Source organism: Aphelocoma coerulescens, chromosome 3, assembly GCF_041296385.1.
Source record: "Aphelocoma coerulescens isolate FSJ_1873_10779 chromosome 3, UR_Acoe_1.0, whole genome shotgun sequence".
Taxonomy (NCBI): Eukaryota; Metazoa; Chordata; class Aves; order Passeriformes; family Corvidae; genus Aphelocoma; species Aphelocoma coerulescens.
In genome coordinates, this window is record NC_091016.1 from 69,942,263 (window position 1) to 69,957,446 (window position 15,184).

General features: G+C 36.2%; 1 protein-coding gene across 5 annotated transcripts in view; it reads right to left on the reverse strand.

Annotated features, from left to right (window-relative positions):
* L3MBTL3 (L3MBTL histone methyl-lysine binding protein 3) overlaps positions 1-15,184 on the reverse strand; it is a 75,552-nt gene that overhangs the window by 5,430 nt on the left and 54,938 nt on the right. For all 5 annotated transcript variants that reach the window (XM_069010787.1, XM_069010786.1, XM_069010784.1 and 2 more), the window contains exons 17-19: positions 8,821-8,967; positions 7,270-7,434; positions 3,235-3,326 (exon numbers count right to left, since the gene is read on the reverse strand). In XM_069010787.1, the coding sequence (XP_068866888.1) occupies positions 3,235-3,326; positions 7,270-7,434; positions 8,821-8,967 (404 nt within the window). The remainder of the gene's footprint in view (positions 1-3,234; positions 3,327-7,269; positions 7,435-8,820; positions 8,968-15,184) is intronic.

Below are 15,184 nucleotides of genomic sequence, written 5' to 3' on the forward strand. Positions count from 1 at the left end.
CCTAAAGGTAATGTACTGGTGGGAGGGTGTCTTCAGCCACATGCTGCTGTTTTCTGGAGAAAAGCAGCAGTTGCAGACACATGCAGCAGGAGAGAGTGAAGAGTCGCGTCTTGAATGATGTTGAACTGCATATGACATCCCTGTTCATTTACATCCATTAGAAGTGCAAAAGCACATGCCTGCTATATGAACTCAGGCCAGAGTGCTTCCCAGTTGCCAACTAAAATTGTGGAAAACCTCTGAAATTCACTTCTGAAGGAACTGCCAACAAAGCATGCTCTTAATGCCTAATATTCCTTAAGAACATGGTTCATGCAGCTACAAATCCATATGCTGTTTTTGTTTGGACTGCTCATTTCTGTTGCAGTTCCATTCTACTTCCATTTTTGAGAAGCTGCACAAGTTCTCCCAATCCTTACTGTTATACTTTTCACATATTTATGCCCAACAACTAGAGCACAAATTCCCATTATAGATTTTTGCCAGCACAGTGGGGCTGGTCTATAATATGCCTATCATAGGATGTTATTACATTTGCTTGTATTGTTCTGCTCCTCTAGCCTAATTTTTTGTTACTTTCAAGATTTATCCTCATTTCATATTAATGCCTATTATTCAGAAGTTGACTCAAGCCATTTAGTCAGCACTGTCAGCCCACTCATTAATTTTTTTAAAATAGACTCCTTAATATTTTACTACCATTATACTCTCACTCTTCGAAGAGAGTTCCCTAAATATTTCTTTACACTTCACTGTTGTTTTACGAATGCTCCTTAGAGCCTCTAATACTAATAAAAATCTCAGTGAGAAAGGAATGTGTCTTGTCAGGCAGCAACTGTGCTGAATGTAAAGCATATTTTACTGAACAGTATCTTTCTAATTGTTCCCTTGAATCCCCTCCCCATCCTCATCCTCTGATCTTTTCCTTCTAGAAAAGGTCTCTCAAGAGTTGAAAATATAAGTATTCAGCTATTTTTTTCCTTTCATCCACTAAACATGCAATATAGTAATACTGCCACATAAATAGCTGACTATAATACTGTGTGAAGAAAATACTGCACAAATCACACTCTGTATTTGCATGTTTCAACATATGTACACACAACAGCACATAGGTACAGGCATAGTAGCATGAGCAGCATTCTCAGTCTATGTAGTATCTGCCTCACAGGTAAGACAAAGAGCACACAAATGGAGCATGTAAAGCGCCAATTTACCCAACTAGACGGAGAAAATTAAAAATAAAAGTCCCTAGCCCTGTGGCAGACATAATTAGAACATCACCAAAAGGAAATTTAGGTTTAGTGTGGGTAACCTTGTAACAGAAAGTCCAGAACACACCAGTTTGGCTACTATCTATGTCTCTAATACCAGACAGTTAAAAGTTTTCCCTACCCTCATGCTCCGGGATATTTCTCACTCTGCAAGCCCTGCTTCCCATAGAGGGGCAATCTGTCTTTCTGGGCCAGAGAAAATATGAGATATATTCCAATTTTGCCAGCTCCACAAGACAGCAGTCAGATGCGCAAAGTTCACACTTCTAAACCTAACCCGTGTTCTTTGCTGACATTGTGCTTCAGCATCAGCCCACCTGCCTTTACATTCTTCTTCATACTTTATGCTACCTTGTTATCCTTCTCTGTGATAGTTCATCTCTATCTTCTTAGCAAGTTACCACAGAACAAAATATAAACTTACACTTCAAAGAAGCCAAATGGCAAATACTTTCCAGTATTAATGAGAGACCATTAACACTGTTCACTCCCTCCTGCATGGTTCTAGCTCTTAGCATGTTAAAAACCATTTTTAAGCACAAGATTTATGTCCACAAAAAAGTTCATAGGAAGGGGCTGTGATTTCAGCGGAGCTCTTTAGCTCCAAATAATCTTTCTCCAAAGAAAGATAAGATAGCAGTACACATTTTATAAAATTATCAGTAGAGAACTGAGTATTGCAAGAGTAGGCTGAAGAACAAGGTAAGCGACATGCCAAAAAAACAGGGCAACAAGCACAGTTACCAACAGACACAATTCACTAATTTGCAATTATTTTATCTTGAGATTTCCATGCCTCTGATAGCAAGAACTTAATGATCCATTTTTGTCTTACAGCCTAAATGTGCCATCCTACTTAAACACATAATAACGCAACATTACGTGTATAACAAAAACAACTTTTCTAGATGATAATGTAAGAAAATGTTCTGTTTTCCTAAATCCCACTATGCAAGAACCTCATAAGCAGAGCTTGTTGGTGAAACTTTATCCAAACAGTCAATTCTGTCAAACTCAAAATGCTTCACAAAATCAGGCCAGTTTTCTTAGAATTAAAAAGTAAGACATGTAGATCTTAAAGAAACATAGTTACTCAAGTCCTATGAATTTTGATTAAAGCCTTAAAAACTGTTGTTGCACAAAAAATTGCCGAAGAAAATAATCAAAAAATACAAGGAACTAAGATTAGGAAATTAAGACACTTAACTTGCATTGACCTTCGTGTCAGCTGCACTGAAACAATGCCCTGACCCAGAGTCATAACTATCCTGACATACTAAGTTACACACATGTAAAATAATTATCAAATATAAGACTGCTTTGTTCTGGATTTGTGCTGTATTCTTTCTAAACAATGAAGATAAAAATTAATAATGAACAGTTGCTTGAATCTGTCCAACTGGATGTGTGAACAGCCAAGTGTTTTGATACAGCAGTACATACAAAGAATCACTGAACAGAAGAAAACTCCACGCTGGAAGAAACCTCTGGAGACCGTATCAGAACTTTCCTGTCTTGCCAATGAAGAGCCACAGTCTGGCCATCACCCTCAACAAGACTGAGGCTGGGTTAAGTAAGTCACCTTAATTTTGCATTATGCCTGTAATGTGTAAATGCTTTAACTTTCAAAACACTTTCGAGGCAATAAGCAAATGTTATACCTTTACCACTTGGATTGGTTTAATGACCTATTTTTAAAAGTCAGTGGAAAAACATCATTGAAATGAGATTTTTTATATCACTAATCATTTTGCACTTATGTTTACAACTGTGATAAAGTTCTTGGCAAAGCCTCTGATCATTACAAGATAAAGAAACAGTGCTGTCAAGAAATTTTTGGACACAAACAGTGAATGTGGAAAACAAGTTGTAATTCAGTTTAATGAGAATTTCAAGGGACATCACATTTCTTCACCTCTGCAGATTTCAATTTGAAACAAATGAAGTACTGCAAATTTACCTTTAATTTCATTTGAAATGAGCGGTTTATTTTCTGTCTCCTCATCTTCACAGTCTTTGTTCTTTATGGTGTCCTTTGTTTGTAGTACTCCACTGAGGAAAATAAGATGTTCAATTTTTATTAATACATCATAAAAATCACTATGCATGATGACATCTCTTGCTAGCAATGCTATTAATACACCAGGATTTCCACACAAAGGATGTCGTATCATTATAAAATAAAGAAACAAAGAGGATCACTTTTCTGACTTACAGAATGGCATGATTACTGACGTGAATTTTGCAAAGAAGGCTCAGGAACAGTGTAAACCAAGATTATGTAAACCATACCAGCACACTTGACTTCATAACTGAAACCGAAAACTATGCAAATGAAGGCAGTGGATGCGTCCACAGCAGAAGATGAGAAGAGTGAAACCCACATCTATAGCTGCATGTCCCTTACTGGTTATGCAGGCTATCTTCAGGAACTGTCTGAAATAACACCTACTCCTTTTTCTCATTCTCATTTCTCATTTCTCATTCATCTCTACCTGACATCAATTCCTTGTCAGTACAGTTCCTGACACCCAGTTGCGCAGCTGTTAATGATCCCATCGAAAATATCTGTATTCCCTTGTATCTGCTTTTGCACTACTTGTGATCCAGCTGCTCCCTCAGCTTTGCTGGCCCAAACATTTGCAAAGAGGGAATGTCTTCCCCCTATTGAGAAAAACCGGGTAAGAGATGTGGAAATAAGAGAATTTCTTATTCTCATATTAAGAGAATTTCTTAATAAGAGAATTTCTTATTCTCTTATGAAGGCGGGCGTAAGTGGGGGTGTGCACATTTCCATCTTAAAGTGAGCCCCTGGGAAGTTCCTTTTCAAACTCTGCCTTCAGAAGGTATTTCCAGCCTGGTTTCTTACAGGTGTGAAGTGATATGAATTTGCTGACATGTGTCTACTTACTCCTGCTTTTAAGAATTTCAGAACATTTCGGCCAATTCTTACTAAACCATCACAGATACAGAGCACTCAGAGATGCCAAGTACATAATAAGTATATTCCAAAATTATTCAGCAGACAGAATGATTCTTAGAGTCAAGACTACAAGAAATCCCCAGAAGAGTCAACAAGAACCCCTTAACAAATGTCACATTCACAGATAAAAAGCCAATCTACACCTAACACCTTGTTACATATCAAGATTAGCTAACCTCAAAAGACAAATCTGCAGAAGAAACAGGTCTGTTTAATTCCACTGCTTACATTTATACTAATAAATAACATTTATATATTACATACAAGAAAACATCTGTGACTATATCAAGTAGGAGCTTGATTTAAGATTCAAGTTCACTGACTTCAACAGAAATATAATTATCACACTACTAATGGTGCAAAATGAACAAAGCAGATCAGAAAATCCAGCCTTTTTAGTATGACAGGACACAAATAATAATGGTATGACAAGCAATACCAGTGGAACGTGTACAGCAGGCACTTCTTGTGCCACAAAGGACTTCTCCACAGTATCTTCCTCAGAAAGATTTATTTACTTAAAACTTATTTTCCCAACTCCTCAAACACAGAAAATTTCTGAAGTAACATGCTACAAACTAGTGCAATTAATTCCAAAGGCAAATGATAGCTGTAATTCAACATAGGGGAGAGAGATCACCAAAACCTGTGAGGAAACAAGTACCTCCCCATTTTCTTGAGAGCAATTTTCATAGCAATATACATCCAGAAATTTTACCTCGTTAGTTAAATATTACAGTATCATGAATTGAAGGTTTTGGGGAAGATGCTGGAAGACAAATTGAATTTTCTTTTAAGAGCTAGTATCATTTGATTCCCAAGCCTGAGTGTTCACCTTCCTTCACTGTAGAGATTTCCAGAGTGGAATCCTTATTACAGTGAAGTTCTTCTGCTACTCTGAAGATACTTTCAAATTAAAATTGAATATGCTATAGGCATGTAATTTTTATCACGACTTTTAATCTCAGGAACATTCCAGAGGGACACGCTGCACTATTTATGTACATAATTATATTTTTGCAAACCAAAATTTTCTAGTATAATTGTTTGATGCAGAGAGCCTAAAAAAAAAAAAAGGAGTAAGTGGAACTAGAGATTAGCTGAGTACCACTTAGATTACCACTTAGATTTAACACAACAAAATAAAACTCATGTTTGGGTTCATTTGTGGATGGCTTCTCAATGAAGGACTTCTGTGAAACAAAAGGTTACCTTTGAATATAAGGTTTACACAATTGAACTGAAGTCAAACATAATTAAATCCACGCTGTGAGCTCAGCAACTAAAGAGCACACAAGTGTGTGTATCGATGTCTTCAATTATGCATGTGTACTTTGAATACACATCTAAAAAGATCCACTGAGTATTGCAATAACTAGATGCTCAATATTTTATAACCACAGCAGTTCATATATACCTAATGTTATTTTTCATGCCTTTTTCAAAGGAAGATTATTCAACTGAAAGTCCTCTATGACTTTGCTGGATACATAACAAATGAGGAAAGCTAGACGATAAAATGCAGACAGTCATCAGTGGATTCAAATAGTTGAAACACAAACTGCAGAGTCTCTGGGTTGTTCAAAATTGGCACAAGACTTATTCTCTTAATGAAAATGACTCAATGCAGGGAACAGATAGCACATGTATTGGTTAGCTTAAGTCTTCTAAAGCTAACACCCTCTAAAAAAGATAAAAGACAAAAAATTTTTTCTTTAATTAATCTTAACAGGTATTCTGTAAAGCCAAAGCATATTTCTAAAAAAAAATGAATTTACTGTAAGTATAGTTAAAATGATTAATTACAACTATTTTTTAACACAGGTTATTTCAAAATTACACTTGAAGCCATCTTTTTTTATTTGCTGTTTAAATTCACTAGAGTATGACTAGTGAATGCTGTTTATTAGTAGTAGGGAAATTATATCAACACTACTTGATGCTCTTACTAAATCTTTTCCAAAATAACTTGAACAATATAACCTGATTGAAATAACATGAGAGAATGTTAAAAAAAAAAATCTAAAAAGATGCAAAAAGCTACAAACGAAGTTTTATTTTTTATTTAATGTAGGTGTTTGCAATAAAGGAAATAACTAATAATAGTTAAACAGTCTAGTGGACAAAGGAAGAAAACTAATAAAACACTGCCACATCTGGTTAACCCAATTTGAAAAAAAATTAAAAAAAAAAAACAACTTGCAGTGTTTTCAGAGGATTTAATTCACAGAATATCCTAAGCTGGAAGGGACCCACAAGTATTATCAAAGTCCAATTCTTAACAAAAACAGTTGCATTTCAATCATCGGCTTTACTGCGGGACATTTACCATATAGTACCAACTCTCCACTCTCTGTCTCTCAAGCCACTATTATTGCTAACACAGTTCATGTATTATGAACACAAAACAATGTAGCTCATGTAAATATGTAACAAATGACACTTCTTACTCCAGGGTGTCATCTATTTCTGTTTGAAAATAGTCAGTAAAATAATGTAGCAATACTGTAATTAATTAAAAATTTAGGGAATCCTATTGCCTCACATATCCCAATGAAAACACTGAATTGTGTACTTTAGCTCCAAAGATAGTTTCCAGACTTGCACTGGAGAATAATATTTATCGTATAAAAAGCTATCTCATGTCATTTTCTGTCAAAAATGCATGCCAGATGCTGAAAGTTATGGAATTACTTTCAATTTTTCCACATCTGTACATATTTGTATATATACAATAACATATTTGTACACAAACCCAGGAAGAAGGATCTCAATTTCCAGTAATTTATCTGTATTGTATTTTTCCTCTCCCCTGACGTGTTTCTATTTCTTACATACCTTGTGATACTCCCTTCCCCTCTATTTCTAAGATAAAAAGATCTAAAGAGCTTCCATCTCCTTTCCCACCACTTCTAAGAACTCCACAGACAAACCACTGGGCTGCATTGCCTGGTAAGTTGCATTTTAAACTGACTCCAAACAACCAATACTTTGAAAGGAGCTGAGAGTTACCCAAGTGCCTTCTTTTCTTTCACATTGCATAACAGGGGCTTCTTGCAAGGAGATTTACTTTCTGCATCTTCCAGCCTGGTGGTTTCTGGCACAGTTTTCCCAGATGGTCGATTGTGAGGTGAAGATTTCATACCTACATGACCAGGGCTGGGGCATTTTCTGTCACTGTTTAAAACAAATTAACAATATGTTTAAAAGTGGAAGCAGCTAAGCTGTTGTTTAATTTATCTTCTCTATGCACAAAAAGTCAACTGAAGACATCCAAGGTGGTTTTCTTTGTTTAAGAAATACAGAGAAGTTTTTTGCTTGGCACTAACAAGATTGTACACCTGGGATTTTCAGAAATCAAAATAAAGAACTCTTTCTCCATTCAATCAATGGTAAAATGGTTAGGCAATTCAACAGGAAGACAATTTGTCTAACAGTATTTTTGATAATAAGCTAACCACTTCAAATATTTGTGACATAAGAACACTTTGAGGTATTACTTTCTTCATATCCTTTCTATCCCATGATATGTCACTGTGCAGCCTTTAAAATGTTGTATGCAGCCTCTTAATTGGGACAGTGAAAAAAGTAGCACTTGACACAGTCCCTGCCACTGAGGACATTGCTCAAAATGTTACTGGATTCACTGTAACGGTACGCAGGCTACCTGCCAGCGAGCAATTAAGTCACTTCAGATTTCTAAAACCTTAAATTTATAAGAACAATCAAATCAGGCAGAACTCTTTGACAGTGAAATGCCTGGGATTTTAAAGCATGAAGCTGAAACTGTCTCTGAGAAGGCAATTTAAAATACCATCTATTGAAAATATGTGGTCATTACAGCAGGAACTGGAAACCTTCACTACAAACATTCACATTTCACATTTACATTAACACAGCCTTGAAAAGAATGGAAAGCCTCTCTTCTTTTCCTGTCCTTCTTAAATTCTCTATTTTTCCCTATATCCCAAAATAAACACAGGAATCAGTATCCACAATTTCCGAGATAAAATAATAATCTGAAATAATCATCTTGGTATTGCACTCCTTTGTTTTTTTCCCAGTGCTCCTGTTTAAAAGCTTCAGCTACAGACTTCAGCATTATTCTTGCAAAACTCAGTCCCAGTAACTTGATTCCCCACTCCCACTGTAATGACAGAATAGTGGCTGTTCTTCAAAGAGCAACATTAACTTACAGTCACATCAATAAGGCTACTACAGCAAACAAAAGAAACACAGAGACATAATTTTCTAAAGTGAAACCAACTGGTCAACATTCAATTTTAAATTCCAATTAACCACTTAGTAGTCTAGATAGTTACACCGAAGATGAAACTGAACTCTTGTTAAACCACAGTCTCAGTATCAGTCTTTGACAGTATCAGTCTGTGACCTTTTAGATAAGCACTGAAAAAACCATTTTTCTTCCCTGTAAATGAAAATGTAGATAAAAAGGCAGGCCTTTCTGAAACCATTCAGTCATTGCACAATTATAAATTGCATTGCAGAACACAGAAATCAAGTACTGCTGTTAGTCACGGACATCGCTTCAATCATAATTACTTGATTACAGGAGAGGTGGATCTTTCACTTGTTTCCACTTTTCTGTTTCTGGAGATAGGACTGGCTGCAGGCATCTCCCCACTCAACCGGTCAGGTAAGAGGCTTTCTTTGTTCAAGTTCATCTCTGAATATGGGCAGCTGACTGCACTAGAAGTTAAAGAAGAAAAATGACTCCTTATTCTCAGACACTTTAATGATTTCACTTTTTTCAAACAAAATGACATTGGAGTTTCCTAGAAGTAGATGACATAATATAAAGAAGATTAAAAAAATGCAGTAAGTACTCATACTTTAAAATGTTAATAAATCCATCGATTAAAAAATTCAGCTTTACATATCCTTTTGACAACAACTTGTGTAACACAAATTATATTAATTTGTATTACAACATTCATTGAGGAAAATTGCTTGATGAATGCTTAGCCTGCTCCCTCATAATTTTAATGGTACTTATACAACACAGGATGCCTTTGACTATATCCATATCTCTCCAAATAAATTCATATTACAATGGCTATTTATTTATGTGAAGGAGGATGTTTCTATTATGAAATGTCTACACAGAAGCTGCATTTCAAGGGTACAACACGAGGAATGGTGCACATCCCCTTACTGCAGTGAGTGCCCCATCTTTGCAAATGCCATTTTGTGATATTCCATTAAGAGACTGTGATATTTTCACAGTCTTTCTTAACATTCAGTACTCTCTGTTTCCATGTGCTCCTGCTAGGGAAAGAATTTGACGCTGAGCATTGATACAACAACTTGTAACTATTACTCTAACAAACGTGAAAGTTGTACAACTCAAAGTCAGAATACCTGTGTTTGCACAAGAAGTAAGAGGAAAACAAAGCAATACAAACCAAAACACACGGGGCCAGACTAGGATATTTTCTTTAGAAGATTGCTCTGCAGTGTGCAGCTGCATACTCAGCCAGACTGCATACTCAACACATCAATGATAATATCCTAAACTCTGAATAGTGTGTATATATGTCACAACATATATGAATAGCATCACACTCAAGTTTTCAAAACTCTGTGTAAGATACAGGAGAGACTGTACTAAATATGATGCTCTATTTGTGGCTCATGAGCTATGACACTAACTATATTCTGAAATTATGCTTTCCTATTCACTTGTATTTTTACAAGGACTTCTATAATGTTAAAAGGTAAAAACCCCATATTCTGCAATTTTGCCCATTTTCTTTTCAATAATATAACTACCTATCTTGCCACAAATCAGTGCAATGTTTTATTTGTTTCACTGATCGTTACATGCATGATTTCCAAGGAGAACTGTCTAATATAAACAAGTCTACCTTGACAGCCATACGCCCTGCCACCTCCAAATTACAAAAATAAATAGAAAAACAACAGCTTTCACTATCATTTTCTTTCTACAAAGCACAGCGCTAAAAAAGAAAAAAGGCCTTTTATTCAAAATATGCTGTACACTCTCCTTTTCCTTTACCAAGGAAAAGGTAAAGCTCTTGGTTCAGAATGAGTATGTAACAGCTCCTATAATGGGGCTGGACAAATATTGGTAATTCAATTTTGATGTCGCCAATATAAACAAAAAGTTGGTGGAAATTTACATTTCTCTCAGCACTTGCATAAAAGGAGAAAATTCCTTAAGGCCAAGCCAGTCAGCCCTTGCTGGGGTTATCAAGACAGGAGATCAACAGCATGTCTATTTCTGCAGTTGACTCATTTGAAAACAAGACAGTATTGACTTTTTTTAAAAATTATTATTCTTGTTATTTTAAAATCCTTGAGTAGCTATGCTGAACTTGAATTATGGAGGAAAAAAATATAATAGTTTCTGCTTTTCTAATCAAGATGAGATCCCTGTTTAAGGCTACTCCAAGCAGATGTTGCTGCATAAGAGTCTCTACAGGGCTTTAAAGGGACATGCAGCCCTATCCCCAGGTGATCCAATGAAGCACAGAACAGTCATCTTTGCCTTCTTCTGGGGAACTTTTTGTTTACACATCCAAATGAGATAGAGTCCAGCCACCCATTTGGCTATAAAACACTACATTTGAAGTATGGTGTGCTTTTGTTAATGAAATTTTTTAGAACAAAATATACAAATAAAAATTAACTTGGAGCATTCACCTTTTATTTCTACTTTCTCTTAAGCAAAATAGGGCATTTTGTTTTAAACCTATTTGTATATGTCTATTTACATTTATTCTCAAGCTAGTGGGTTTTTGTGTCTTAGGACTAGCCCCTGCCAGATGTCTTCTGCTGCTACATTTACCACAATGATGTATTTTTTCTCTTTCAAACGAAATATGAGATCAAAGATACAGGCTCCTGTTCAGAAAAAGGTTTTAAGGCACCAATGGTAGTGTGATTTAAGTTCTTGCTGTGACAAACACATACCATTGTGATGAAATACAGTTATCAGAAATTCATGAATATATTGGTTAATCTCAGTTCTGCCATTGCTACAGGGCAAAGCATGTAATTTTCTTTTGGCTTCCAAGGCTTACAGGAATGTTTTGAGCAATGTTTCTGAGCAGTTAAAGGGCTGTCACAAGGAAACACTGAACACTGCCATTGTGGTATTTAACTTCAGCTGTGTATTATTAAGCAAGACTTGCATCACAATGAAATCTGACAATATGATTGTCAGACTCCAGCAGGCTTTCCCCTTACACACATCACTAATGGTTTTAAATTTAAAAAAAAAAAAAAAACAAACCAAAACAAAAAAACCCCAAGAAAAAGCCTCAAAATTCAGTCTTTTATTATAACTTGCCTGCTCACATAGCACCTTTTAGTATCTTCTGGAAAAACTGAAGCTGAATGACTGTTTCAGTCAACAATAGTTATAATATTAATGATGCTTTGGAACACTACATTCAGATGACTTTTTCTCTGTAATTAATAATTCAAGTTGCTGGATCATTTTTTAAAAACTCCTTGATAACCCTTTGATGTTACAGTTACTTGAGGCAACAAAAAGAACCCTCGTGGTTTCCACTGTTAACTTTGTTACAATAAAACACAGCATGAATGAACATGTGTATGGCTTTAGATCAAGCAGTAAAGCCTCCCGAAACTCAATGCCTCCAGCCTTCAGTTCAGTTTAACTTGTCTACTACAAAGAATGAAAAAAATTAATCTTGTTATTCCTACATAATAGAAGTATTTGATTTATATAGGACTGTAAGTTTTTAACGCAACTCATCTCAAGGGCTCAGAAGTCTTGGTGCTTAGGTTATTTAATCATAAAAAAGGATTTTTAACTCTTCTGTCACCTTAAACCTGGATTTCTGCTCCAGCTTACAGTTTGCTTTAGCACATGGTTTTGAAAACAGCAGAAGTTAAGAAGTTAGTTTCCAAAATGATCAGATGTCCTTGGCGGGGGGGTACCAAGGTCTGCCAGAGGCTCAGGAAGAATGGCAGGAGGCAAACACAGCAGCAGGTACTCAATGCGAAACCTCTGCTATTCATGTGACAGGGCTTTACACCCCCCAGCACTGCTCCACAGCTTTGAAACCAGTCCAACAGGAGGATCTCAATTATCATCAGAGCTGCCTCAGTAAACAAACATTCACATTAATAGCACCTGACACACACACATCCCCACACAGGAGAGTAATCAGCTATCTCTAAATGTTGAAGGATCAGCACAGCACAACAATTAGCTGTCTGCAGGGCACTGCTGAAATGGCAGCAGACTGGCTGGCAATATGTGTGTGCATAACACAGTTTTCTGAGGAAAGGAAGCCACTGTTTCCAGAGTCCTGCACATGCTGAGTAAAAACTGGGCATAAAAATAAGTTTCTGTTTTTATTGAATCATGAAAGATGAATACAGAAAAAGGCAATGCACCATTCTGATCACAGGCCTGTAATTTTCAAGTCAACAGGGGTTTTACATAACCAGCCCTTTCCAGAACGGTCTGACGGAACAGAAGTGTTGAGTAGCATATCACACCTGTGTTTATTTGCAATTGCTCTTCTATCACACTCAAGATCTGTCTCTAGATGCAGTAACATACATATCTCTTTTCTATAAAGTTCAAGGGTAGGAAGATAAAACAGGGCTGCTGATAGTTAGGCATGGACCTTAGTCTTCTCCACACATTTGAAGATGCTCCTATCTTGTAGCAGTATGGAAATTTTATGAAGCACAGAGTCCAGATGGAATACTCTCAGCTACACCTAGTATCAGAAGGGAACATAGGCCAGAATTCTCTCTTAAACTGAAGAAGGGTAAGGCAGCACCCTGTTCGGTCTAAGAACCTGCATATGAAGTACTTTTAAATACAGATTATTAGTCTTTATGACCACTTGGAATATTTTGCAAACCTGTATCAAGCCACAGACAGGTCTCCTGGTTTAACTATACTGGTTGGAAATGTTACCAACCCCAGCTCCTCAGTGCCTTTCAGGTGCAAGTTATTGCCAAGCACTGCCAAGGGATGAGGTTGTATGAGAGCTCCAGAAAAAGTCACCTGGACTAATGAGTGGATTAGACTATCTAGAGTAGCCTATGTCCAGATGACCACATCAGCTGGTGATATATGATTAGCAAGAAACCTTTAGACAGCATCTGAGGGATGTGTTCTTTTTTTCTGATGGATTTTGTTAAGTAATCTCTTTACTTCAGACTTTATTAAACCATTTTTAACTAGTCTCAAAACAAACAGCACAACTATACTCTTCCACAATTACACATGTTTATCATAAAAAGCATTCATTTTTTAGGGGAAAGCTGCTTCAGCAGTCTAAACCTGAATCAAGAGTACTTTAGAATGGATTTGACCGGTGCCAATGACTTTACATAAAAAATAAATAAAACTTGAGACTGGCATCAAACCAGCTGACAGTTACTTCAGCAGACACTGAACAAACAGATGTGACCTCCTGCTGAGCTGAGGTTTCCATGTCTATACACCATGTGCTGTCTTACAACACAGCCTCTACCACAGTACTTCAGTTCACTTCAACTTACACATAACACACGTGGAGTTTGAAGTTTCTGGCAAAAATCTTTACTCATGAAGAGTTGACTCAAAATTCTAATGAACTACTTGCAACTGACCTCTTCGCGTTCCTGCTTGAACCTGAGAGTTATGGCATGCATTAAACATCAGGGTATACAATTCACAATCATAAATATGCAGGTGATCTGCATAATGCTAACAATCTGTACATCAGGCTGTTTCAACTGCGCAGCACATAACCCTGGATCAGCTGTTGATAGATACCAAGTCCTTATTAACATCAGCTTCTCCAAAAAGTAAATGCTTTAGCCCTGCTATATAATTAATCACCGAGGCTTTCATCTGATTCCTAAGGAACAAGCTCTCAAAATTACTTCAGAACTACTTAGCATTTTAAATTATCATCCTTTCTGCACACAGGCATTTATGCTTTGCACCTCATCACAAAAGAAAAGATAAGCACGGTTAAATACATTTCAAGGTTGCCAAGATAAAAGAGCCATGGGAATGCTACCTGATTTGAAAATTATACAAATTTCAAAATCTCTTCATTAATTCAGGAAAAAAGTGGTGGTACAACATTACAATTTTTGTGGTGACCTGGACCCTCAAGTTTGTAGGCTTCAGATGAGTAACAAATCTCATTATTTGCCTCAGAAATTCTGAGGAACAAAACTTGAATATCAGCAAAGAGGGCAAACCAATAGCTAGTGAATAAGATACTTACTGTATCATAAACATTTCTATGAAACGGCAAATATCTGTCTTACGATCAACAAAATTTCTTTGCTTATATTTTTACACCCTAGAACTATCAGTTAATGTGCAAATAATAGGATTGCCAAGACTACAGTAAGAATAAAGCACAATGAAATGCCATGAGTTTGTTTCTTTTCTTAATATTCAGGATGAGTAAGTATAACAACCTTTAAATAGCGTGGCAAATGTAGCTATAAAAGCAAAGGCTACACAGAGTAAATAGACATATAGCTCTTACTCATCCTTTCCATCTAAAACATTAGAACTTTTATTGCCAATGTTTATTTAGAGAGATCATAAATGAAAACCTTTTCAGACAAATTTAGTTTCTTTTTTTTCTTATTTTAAGTTTCAACTTTGGGCTGAAACCCATGGTATGTTCACCTGATTCTAACTAAATGAGATAGCACTTGGTAAGGAATTGGAATTTACTGCCTTCCAGATTAGATGCAGTAATAAATTATACAAGACTCAAGTCTCCTAGAATACGAAATAAAATGGGTTTCAGATAAGCAGTCAGGAAGCTTTTTAGGCAAATCCGGTTTAGTTCACATTTGCAGTGGATTAAGACTATGAATGCAGAAGGTTACGATACGGTAATAGATGGTAACCTCTTAAGGATTGACTTGACTGTTT